This window comes from Leucoraja erinacea, chromosome 30, assembly GCF_028641065.1.
Source record: "Leucoraja erinacea ecotype New England chromosome 30, Leri_hhj_1, whole genome shotgun sequence".
NCBI lineage: Eukaryota > Metazoa > Chordata > Chondrichthyes > Rajiformes > Rajidae > Leucoraja > Leucoraja erinaceus.
Genome location: NC_073406.1, coordinates 16,145,916 through 16,157,898, shown reverse-complemented (window position 1 = coordinate 16,157,898; position 11,983 = coordinate 16,145,916). Strand labels below are relative to the sequence as shown.

The 11,983-nt window shown below is 44.7% G+C and overlaps 1 protein-coding gene across 8 annotated transcripts in view; it reads left to right on the top strand.

Annotated features, from left to right (window-relative positions):
* Positions 1 to 5,331, top strand: part of LOC129711697 (polyhomeotic-like protein 2) — a 146,240-nt gene extending 140,909 nt beyond the window's left edge. For all 8 annotated transcript variants that reach the window (XM_055659561.1, XM_055659558.1, XM_055659564.1 and 5 more), the window contains one exon: positions 146 to 5,331. In XM_055659561.1, coding sequence (XP_055515536.1) covers positions 146 to 300 — 155 coding nt within the window. In that variant the 3' untranslated portion in view covers positions 301 to 5,331. The remainder of the gene's footprint in view (positions 1 to 145) is intronic.
* Positions 5,332 to 11,983: the final 6,652 nt, after the last annotated feature.

Genomic DNA, 11,983 nt, shown 5'->3' with positions numbered 1-11,983 from the left:
TGCTGTGGGACAGCAGCGCTACCAGCTGCACCTCTGTGAAGGCAGTGCTAGATGTGCAAGCACCCACTGGAATGTAACTTGGCACTGCACCTCGAGCCACTGTGGTTGTCAGGACTGTAAACTCCTTGCACTGTGTTCCTTTCAGGTTGCCAGGAGATCGCCGATGAGTTTCGGGCCCAGGAAATTGATGGGCAGGCCCTCCTGTTGCTTAAGGAAGACCACCTCATGAGCGCCATGAACATTAAATTAGGGCCAGCCCTGAAAATATATGCCAGGATCAGCATGCTGAAGGACTCCTAACCAGAACCCTTGGGACATTGGGGAACCTGGCTGGTTGAAGTGGCAGCTATACTGAAAGCCAAGGTTTCTGATCGCTGTGGACGTTTGGTCGCTCTTTGCAAAGAGAATTGAGGTGTAGCACTGCAGAGTACAGTGATCACACTATCAAACAACTATTGGCTTCGTGAGAAGCCTGCAATCTGGGTACAATGTTTCCCAAATGAGGAAAATACATGGTGCTATCCCAGTGGCAAAGATAGAGATGGGAACATTGGTGGAGAAGTAATCTCCACCAGATGAGCCAAATGCATTGAGTGTTTCGAGGATAATTCTTCACAGAACACAGTATATTTGCCAGTGGTTATGTAGCTGAAGAGAATTGTTTTTTTTGGATTTAGATCTGTCCTAAGGTTGGTTTCTGTTTGGATGCATGTTTAGAGGTTAGGCTTTCTTTAGATTGGTTTGATAATCAGATCTATTTTGTGATCTTATAATGTGCCTGAAATAACAAGATGTTGCTGTAAAACTCTTTGTGACTGTTTCATGCAGGGCGATGCAGTTTCTAGAATATTTAGATCATCCACACGGTGCAAGTGGTTGACCAGCATGTGTTCGTACAGCAGAACACACAACCTGTGAACATTTTATGTCTTGCTGGAATTTACATTTGTTACCAGTTTAATAAGGGCTGCCTCCCAGACTTCTGTGGTGGGGAACATCCAGATGGCAGAACAGCTCAGATGTTTTTGATTTAAAAGGGGAGGAGGTGGTTCTTCCACATGTGCAGAATGAGTTGGGAAGGGAGCAAAGGACAGAATCATTGCCCTGTTCAATTTATAATCTGTCTGCTCACCCAAAGTTTGAGTGGAGGGCGGCAGATTATCTACATTTGGACAGGCAGAAATCTATTCATCCCAACTGTTCACACGCAGGGACCCAGTGCAGCTCTGGATGCTGCATCAGGACCAAAATCCTCACTGACTAGTTTAGAAATACAGCACGGAAACAGGCCCTTTTGCCCACCAGGTCCGCGCCGACCAGCGATTCCCGCACACTATTACTATCCTACACACACACACACACACACACACACACACACACCACACACACACACACACACACACACACACCACACACACACACACACACACACACACACACACACACACACACACACACACACACACACACACACACACACACACACACACACACACACGGGCAAATTACAATTAAACCAAGCCAATTAACCTACAAACCTGTCCGTCTTTGGAGTGTGTTTGGAAACCGGAGATCCCAGAGAAAACCCACGCGGTCACAGGGAGAACGTTGAAACTTTGTACAGGCAAGCACCCGTGGTCAGGATCGAACCCAGGTCTCTGGCGCTGTAAAGCACCAACTCTACCACTGTGCCACGCTTTCTCCCCCCAACCTTGTGACATAGACCATCAATGTTCAGGGTGCAGCGCCACGCTTCTCCTGTGCTACTGCTCATCCACTGATCCTTTTACAGACCAGTCTTCCAGAAGCTCCCCTTCGACCCGTCCAGATACAACAAGTGTGGCGACCAAGTCAGTGCAGCCTTTAACCGGCTCTGTGACAAAACAATTTGTCAGCCACCGCATGATCCCCAGTCTGGGCTGACGGTGCCCTGTTTGTGCCTCAATCGTTCTTTCATTCATGCCATCATTGACCCATCACACAGGCCAAGTGCAATTAACCCGAAAACATGAATGACATTACAGTGCAAGTAATGGAAATACAATATTAAATTTGTGTGTGTGCGGGCACTGAAATGTTGGATGTGCTGAACTTGTTTTGGCACACCTTAAGTCGGAGCATCACAATGTTTTAATATTTACAGAGGAGGGACCGTGGGCTGCAAACTGGTGTCTCTGCACGCTGCTTGCCTGATACTGGATTCACGACGGTCGCTTCATTGCACCGTCTAATTCAATGGCCCGTGTCTCATGCCGTCCCCTGGAAGAATTTCCAATCTTACATTATCCTGATCACCTCAGATGGCAATTTACAAACAGTCCCATATCATTCCAGCAAACCTTTTCCCACTTCCTATTTGTAACAATTTGTCTTTTGATACTTAACATAAAGCATTACCAAGTCGCCTTTAAATGGCAGAAGAAAATGAAGGTTAGTCTTCAACTTTCCAAATAACTTTGCTGTTGCTAAAATGTACTGTTACTGTCTTGAAGTTAAATTTCAATACATGTGAATGGTGGAAAACAATCAACGCCCTATTTTGAAAAGGTCTGGAAAGGCAGAGCCTTTAAGGGCTGGTACATGCTTCCAGTAATTTAAATTGCGTTGTATTTAGCAACTGATTGCTGGAGATTCATCCTGAGCTGCCCTGTGCAAGTAACACATTTGTAATCTGCATTCAAAATCTATTGAAGTCACTCCAGCTTAATTTTGCGAGCACACTGCACCACACAGCCACTCTCCTGTGTTTTAGCACAACCAACACAACAATGAATTTCTGCCTTGAATTAGCCCATTGTCTGGTGACTCCCCCCCCCCCCCCACCCCCCCTGACCCTGTTCCATCTGTTCTTTGTAGCGATGCCGAATATTTTCAACACTGCAAAAGCAAAGGCTTTGGGACGACCAAAGACAATTGAATATTCACTTTTGTTCCTTAATCTTACTTGGTGCTGTCTCAGACTGTGTCTTCCTGGAGGAAGCCCTTCTGTGGCTACATTTCAGTTTGTACAAGACTTGAATTTTGTTGGTCCTGTGAAAGATTTTTACATTGTAAGTTGGTAGTTTTAAAAGCATAATTTAACTCTGAATTACTGTGTTTCACATGTATTTTTGTAAGACTAAGGGATTTTCTTTCCTGCTTTAGTGCTGAGCTGTAGAGACGCTGGCAAGATCTGGCGGCCCATTGTGGGAGGTCACACGAGACTCTGCTTGTGATGTCTTCCTAGGTTGAGTTGCAAGAGCAGCATGAGGCGCCGCATGTTAAAGATGGCCACTTGTAAGCAGAGCCCTGGTGTTGGTGCAACCAAACCCATACAGCACTCTGTCTTAAGGAAATGGTGAAATTTGGTTCGGGGGGGGGGGGAGGGGGAGAAGAGAAAGGAAAAGACCCCTTCTTCAGAACAGTAGTAGTCTGAGAGTGATGTGTTGTCCTGGCCAATTGAGCATTCCAGCTTTTGCAATCCTCCCGAGAAATCCGGTCATCAAATGATTATTTCAAAGAGAGTCGTAAGTGTTGATAGATGACCGAAGCTTCCTCGTGGCGATCCCTGGAAGCAAGGACGTGATGCACTCCGTGACGCGTGGACGACGTGTTGGACGACGACAGCCAACAGCGAGCTACATCCTCTGACACACGAGCGAACGATAGAACAGTGATTAGAAGTGTTTGCTTTGGTGCATCTTGCCCAACATCCAGATGTAGTGATCCTGTTACAGATGTATCGCTTGTCCACTGTGAACAGCCTTCTGGTTGTGTTTGTCATGGCCTTCTGGTGCTTGTTACAAAATATTTTCACCCCACGTAAGGGCCATCTTTGACTTTTGACATATGTTTCCATTCATGGTGTACCCAGATGAAACCCAGCATTTCAGTATTGGTGAAAGCAAATCAAAATACCAAGGATGCTCAAAATGATAAAAAGGGAAAACATTGGAAATGCTCAACAGGCTGAGCAACAAAAAGAAAGAGTCAATGTTTCAAGTCAAAGACTCTTCATCAGAACCTGAAATAGTCAGTCTGAAGAAGGGTCCCAATTCAAAATGTCACCTATCCAGGTCCTCCACAGATGCTGACTGACCCACCAAGTTACTCCAGTATTTTGTGATTAACTCTGTTCCTCGTTCCATCGTTGTTGCCTGACCTGCTGAGTGTTTCCAGCATTTTCTGTTTTTACTTTCAATGTTAGTAATTGGCTAGTTCAAAATAAAATTGAAATATGGAGGTTTTGATGATGAATAACATGAATAAATTAAACTGGATTTTAAATGTTTTTCAATTTCTGGTGATTTTTTAAAATGCCATGTTGATTGATTTAAAATGATACAATTCTCTTTGTAATGAAACATGATTTGACTTTTTTTACTTCTCAGCTTTTTTTTGTGACATGGGGGTATTGGTCAATTCTGCCTCAGTATTTGAATTATACATCAAGATTGGTGCCCAATGTCCAATCTTCATTTCAGGGGTTGGCTCAATTGCTTACATGTACTTATTTCTCTCAACTTTTCTGACTTTGCACAGTTGAGAATTCAATGACAGCTAAAACTGTGGACACAAGGAACTGCATCGTTAGCTTACACAAAACAGGAGCAACTTGCTGGCGGTGTAAACATTGAATTCTCCAATTTTAGGTGACTCCAAACACCGTCTCTACCCACCTCTCTCTTCCCTGTTTCCCATCAGGCTGCACAGCCATTTCTCTCTATCCCCAACCCCATCCCCTTCCATCTATATTCCTTTCTATGGCTTCACATTCCATGTCCCTTATCTCACCACCTTTAGACTTGTCAACTCTGGCCTTTGTCTAACCATCTTCCAATCAAAACCCCTCACTTGTATCCACCGTCACTTGCCAAACTTTGTCTTGCCTCTTCTTCCAGCACCACACACACACACACTCTCTCTTTTTCTCTCTCCTCTCTTTTCCTCTCTCACTCTCACTCTCTCTCTCTCTCGTCCCGACCCAAAACATTGCTTTTCATGTTCTCCAGAGATCCTGCCAGACCCACTCTAGCACTCGACGTTGAAATATTAGTGTTCACAATCCTTCTGCCCTGAATGTTGCAGGTTTACACTGACAATGTCGACATCATTTTAGTAATTAGTGCTATTTCAACTTGCAACATCAACATATGAAGTAAATGTTACATTGAAATTGTTAATACCTGGACTCCCATAATAACACGCTGAAAGAGTTTGCAATAACTTATAACTTGTCAATTCCATTTGTATAGAAGTGAAATAAGACTCCTTTGATAGGACATGATGTCTGACAGCAGGCAATTTTTTTTCTGTTTGTTGTATTGATAATAAATTGATTTAAAAAAATAATTAGTGCGCACTTGAGTTTTTACAGTGTTTTCGTATTCAGCTTTCCCTTTCTTATCCATGTACCTATCCAAGTGTCTTTTCATAAGTTCATGAGTTGTAGGAGCAGAATTAGGCCATATGGCCCATCATGTCTACTCCGCCATTCAATCATGGCTTAAAATCCATCCTCCTGTCATCTCCATATAATCCTCGACACCCTTACTAATCAAGAACCTATCAATGTCCATCTAAAAAATATCCATTGACGTGGCCTCCATAGCCTTCCTAGAATGAATTCCACAGATTCACTACTCCTGACTAAAGAAATTCTTCCTCATCTCCTTTCTAACGGTATGTCCTAGTATTCTAGTATTCTGAGGCTATGGCCTCTGGTCCTAGACTTTTAAAATGTTATTGTACCCGCCTCAACTGCTTCCTCTGGCAGCTCGTTCCATTTATCCACCAAGTTGTGCCTCAGGTCCCCTTTCAATCTTTCTCCTCTCACCTTAAACCTGTGCCCTCTGGTTTTAGATTCTCCTATATTGGGGGAAGGACTCGGGCTGGGAGGGGTGTGCCTGGCAGTGGAATCCCATTGAAGGGGGCCAAAATTCTCATTGAAGACCTGATGATGTACTCTTGAAGGCTGATTACTGTTGCAGAGTAGGAAATGCAATAGTCAATTTGCACTCAGCAAGTTTCCACAGTAGCAATGCGATAAACACCAGATAATGTTTCAGTGATGAAAAAACAGAACGTGCTGGAAACACAGTGGGTCGGGCAAACACACTGGAAAGAAAAATACAGAATTAACATTTCAGGTGAGAGAATGACTAAACTTCATTCGATGTTTTAGTGATGTTGAACGAAGGACAGATTTCAGCCACGGGATGCCAGGGGGAATTCCATTGCTCTTCTATAAAAGAGAGCCACGGAGTTTGTGACATCCCCTTGAGAGAGGAAATAGGGTTTGGGTTTAATGTCTTGTTCCGAGCACTGCACTGGAATGCCGGCTGAGACTGTCAAACGCCTGCCACTGGAGCGGGGCTGGAACACCCAGATACAGAGGAAGAAACCTCTCCATCAATCAGCTATCTTGTGAAGTTCAAATCGACACCAGTCAATTCTCACATTGAACAATTTCCCCATCAACTCCACTCAATTTCCCCAGTACAAAGGTGTCGCCATTCCTATTTTTTTGTGGGATGGGTGGAACATTGTCTAAATCAAATGCAACTTGGGTCCCCTCTTTCAACTCCTTTTTTGTTTTCTGGGACATCAGTGCTGCATCCTGCACCGTAGAGGGCTCGAAAATGTCATCATAGTTGCTAACAATTTCCACTCTGCCCTCCCCTTCTCATGGTCATAATCAGACCCTTCCCTTCCCTCTCTGGCTCTCTGGCTCCATCTTAGTAAATGGGCTTGGAATAAGCAGACTCCCATGGTCATCCTCCCATTCTACCCATAGTCATCCTCCCTGTGCGGACTCCATTCCATTCTCCCCGCTCCCCCGTCACATTTGCTCCAATGACGAGACTTACAGCCCAGAGCCTCTGAGCAGTCTCCCTTGTCCCTGAACCGTGGCTCTCTTCTTTACCTTAGTTGACTGCATCTTATCCGTTCCCTGCAACATTGCCCTCTCCTCCTGGACAGATCAGGAGTAGGGTCCTTGTTTTTCACCATCCACCTCGCTAACAAACGAGTTCAATGAATCATCCTTTGCAATTTAGGCTTTAGAGATAGAGTGCAGAAACAGGCCCTTTGACCCACCGAGTCCATGCCAACTAGCGATCACCCCGTACACTAACCAACACAAAAGGGACAATTCTTTTTAAACAACAACTTACTGGTCAATTAACCTACAAACCGGTACATCTTTGGAGTGTCTGAGGAAACCGGAGCACCCAGAGAAAACCCACACGGTCACAGGGATTCTGATTCTGATTCTGATTCTGATTCTGAGGGAGAGCATACGAACTCTGTACAGGTAGCACCCATAGTCAAGCTCGAATCCGGGTCTCTGCTGTGAGGCAACAACTCAACCATTGCACCTCTGTGCCACCCTGTCGATGTGGAGAAAAAAAAAACGGGACACCCAGAGGAAACCCATGCGGTCATAGTGAGAACATGCAAACCCCACACAGACAGCACCAGAGGTCACGATCTGGCGTGCGGGATGAAGTGAATGGGCATTGTCTCTTTGTTCTGCACACCACTAACTTCACTGATACCCAAGATCAGGTGGCATCAGGTCCTCTCTTCTGATGCTCCATTCCAGTCATTGACAGCTTGCTCATTTAGTCCGAGACATGATTTTTATAGAAAAAGGAAAAGGCTATTAATCCCACATAAATACTTTCAAGACGGCCACCTGCCTTCGCAATGTGCCTCTTCACATTCTCGAGAGAAATGAAACTCTCCATCTAGCAAGATGACCAGAACTGTGCACAATAGTCCAAAGGGGCACTGACTGACACCCTGAAAAACTGCAATAAATCTCTTTAAATGTGTCCTCCATCCTTTTTGCTGCTTTAGATTTATTGTCATTAGTACCACTCCATCACTTGGAACGTTACCTCGAGACTGATCACTAGGATTCATTTAAAAACATATTATCTGATGTGGTCACACATTCCCATGAAGAACACTGTGACTTGAGTGAAGTTTGTATGTTCTCCCTGTGACTGCGTGTGTTTTCTCCAGGTACTCTGGTTTCCTCCCATACTCCAAAGAAATATAGGTTTGTAGGTTAATTGGCTTTGATAAAATTGTCAAATTGTCCCTAGTGCGTAGAAATGGTGTTAGCGTACGGACTTCAAAGGCCGAAGGGCCTGTTTCCGCTCTGTATCTCTAATGTCTAAAATGTTTTACACAATAATTAGGGGCTTGGCATCGCGAAGAGCAGCTGCCAATAGCTCTTAAATGCCACTACTGTAACTGCCTCCACCACCATCGCTGGTGATGCATTCCAGCAACCCACCACCCCTTGTGTAAAAAACTTGCCACACACATCTTCTTTAAACTTTGACCCACTCACCTTAATGCTTTGCCCTAGTCTTTGACATTTCCACCCTGGACAAAGGTTCTGTCTAAAATTTCTATGCCTCTTAAAATGTTCTATACTTCTATCAGGTCTCCTCTCCCCTCAAGTGTTCAAGAGAAAACAATCAGAGTATCACCTCAATGGATAATGGGCTAGGATAAGATACTCTGCAGGTAGCACCATCACAAGTGATAGTCAAACATAGTAACAGCAGATAGACACAAAATGCTGGAGTAACTCAGCGGGACAGGGAGCAACTGAAATCTGAAGAAGGGACTCGACCCGAAACATCACCCCTTCCTTCTCTCCCGAGATGCTGCCTGTCCCACTGAGTTACTCCAGCATTTTGTGTCTATCTTTGATTTAAACCAGCATCTGCAGTTCCTTCCTACACATAGTATGCAGCAGATTGCCTAGAGCAATCCAAGTGCATCTTCTCTAGCTTCACAATTCGCAACTCTTCAATCCTTTTGTCTCACACTTTCTGTCTTTTCACCTCTGTCTTTTGTCCGCCATCTGCCTATCACTCCCCCCCCTTTCACATGTTTCAGCTTATAAATAAGGGCCTTGGCCCGGAACATCACCCATCCTTTTTCTCCAGAGATGCTGTCTGACCCGTTGAGTTACTCCAGCACTTAGTGTCTATTTTTGGTATAAACCAGCTTCTGCAGTTCTTTGTTTCTTCAACTTATCACCTGCTAGGCTTTGTCCTGCCCCTGTTTTCTTCCAGCTCCCTTATCCCACCACAATCAGTCCGAAGTAGGGCTCTGACCCAAAACATCACGTCACCTATCCATATTCTCCCACCTGACCTGCTGAGCTACTCCAGCAGTGTCTTTTTTTAAATAAACCAGCATCTGCAGTTGCTTGCTTCTGCATCTTAAATAATGATCATTGACAACAAACTGTAACTTCCTTTCCTCTGCTGACATCTAGTGAGAAAAGTAAATTCTGCATTCACCAGCGTCTGTTTCATGGGAGAGTGGGAGAACTATTTACAGTCTACCCACATTATTCTGGATCTCTTTATAATAGATCTCGGTTAAAGCGGATGGAGTGTCCCCACAGTAATCAGAACCCACGGTCTCTTTAAGAACACAAGCTACTAGATACACTGTGGGGGGCCAACTAAAATTGACAAGCAATTGCTTCGATTGACATGTGCAATGATACTTTATTAACCAATGTAATAAACAGCCTTTAGTATTTTTAGCTTGAAGTAACAAAAATGCATTTCCAGCTGTTAAAAAGAATTGTGTGCAGTAATTGAAAACAACTCGTTGTTTCATGGAGTGGCCGCTATGTGTTTGGTGCAAATCCCTGACTTCGTTACAGTGGACATTCGCCAAGAGCGGGCACCATTCCTCCCCCATGGTCTGTAATAGCGAGGGTTATCTGTACATTGGGAGGGGGCGAACTATTTACAGGGAGGGGGTAGAACCCATAACTGGGGCAAGATCTTCTCAAAGTCTACCTTGTCACCTTTCCTCCCAACCGAGCCATGAGGTTATTTGTGAAACGGCTAACCTAACATGTCCATGAATAAATATTGCAAAACCTACCCTTGCAATGGAACTCTACGGACATCTTATACACTACTGTGGACTTGTGTTTTCTAAATATGTATTCTTGCACAATTTTGTTTACACTGTCTTTTTCTTGTTACTGTCCTGTGTTGTTTATGTGTAGCTTAAGTGTTATAGTTTAGTTTATTATCATGTGTGCCGAGGTACAGTGAAAAGCTTTTGTTGCGTGCTAACCAGGCAGTGGAAAGACAATACGTGATTACCATCGAGCCATCCACAGTATATAGATACAGGATAAAGAGAATAACATTGACAAGCATTTGACCTCCCCGTGGCTCAGCACTTCAACTCCCCCTCCCACTCCATCTCCGACCTCTCTGTCCTGGGTCTCCTCCATGGCCACAGCGAGCAGCACCGGAAATTGGAGGAACAGCACCTCATATTCCGTTTGGGGAGTCTGCATCCTGGGGGCATGAACATCGAATTCTCCCAATTTTGTTCGTCCTTGCTGTCTCCTCCCCTTCCTCAGTCCCCCTGCTGTCGCCTCCCATCCCCCAGCCTTCGGGCTCCTCCTCCTTTTTCCTTTCTTGTCCCCGCCCACCCCCGCCCCCGATCAGTCTGAAGAAGGGTTTCGGCCCGAAACGTTGCCTATTTCCTTCGCTCCATAGATGCTGCTGCACCCGCTGAGTTTCTCCAGCACTTTTGTCAACCATAACATGAATAAGGTTTGGTGCAAGATAAAGTCCAGTAAAGTCCAATCAAAAATAGTCTGAGGGTCCCCAACAGTAGGTCAGGACTGCTCTCTAGTTGTGGGTGGGATGGTTCAGTTGCCTGAGAACAGTTGGGAAGAAGCTGTCCCTGAATCTGGAAGTGTAGGTATTCACACTTCTGTACCACACTTCTTTTGTGTCGATGTGCCTGCAAATCAGACTTTCATTGTAGCTGTATCTATCCATATTTGAGCACATGATAATAACTAACTGGACTCAATTAGAACATAGATCACAGAACAGTACAACACAGGAATAGGCACTTCAGCAGACTAGGCTTTGTGGCCAAGTTAAAAGATTATACGAAAATAGGTGGAGGGGCAGATAATGTAAAGAAAGCAGGGACTCTGTAGAAGGACTTGGACAGGTTGGGAGAGTGAGCAGAGAAGTGGCAGATGGAATATAGTGTAGTAAAGTGTGGAGGCATGCATTTTGGTTGTAGGAATAAAGGCGTAGACTATTTTCTAACTGGGGAGAGAATCCAAAAATCGGAGGTGAAAAGGGACTTGATAGTGCCCGTGCAGGATTCCCAAAAAATTAATCTGCAAGTCGAAACAGTAGTAAAGAAAGCAAACTCAATGCTAGCATTATATTTCAAGAGGGCTTGTATACACAAACAGGGATGTAATGTTGAGGCTCTATAAGGCGCTGGTAAAGCCGCATTTGGAATTTTGTGAGCAATTTTAGGCACCATATCTGAGGAAGGATGTGCTGGCCCTGGAGAGGGTCCAGAGGAGATTAACAAGAATGATCCCAGGAATGAGTAGGTTAACCTATGATGAGTGTTTGTCAGCACTGGGCCTGTACTCGCTGGAGTTTAGGAGAATGAGGGGGGACCTCATTGAAACATGCAGAATAGTGAAAGGCTTGGATAGAGTGGATGTGAGAGGATGTTTCCACTAGTGAGTCTAGGACTAGAGGCCATAGCATCATAATTAAAGAATGGTCTTCTAGAAAGGAGATGAGGATAAATGTCTTTAGTCAGAGGGTGGTGAATCTGTGGAATTCATTGCCACAGATGGCTGTGGAGGCCAAAAGTGGATATTTTTAAGGCAGAGCTAGATTTTTAGGTAGACAAAAATGGTGGAGAAACTCAGTCACGTACCAGCAGGGGTGAGGCGGCATCTATGGAACGAAGGAATAGGTGACGTTTTGGGCCGAGACCCTTCTTCAGATAGATTCTTGATTAGTACGGGTGTCAGACGTTTTCGGGCCAAAACCCTCCTTCTTCTTCAGTCTGAAGAAGGGTTTTGGCCCGAAACGTTGCCTATTTCCTTCGCTGTTCGCTCCATAGATGCTGCTGCACCCGCTGAGTTTCTCCAGTACTTTTGTCTACC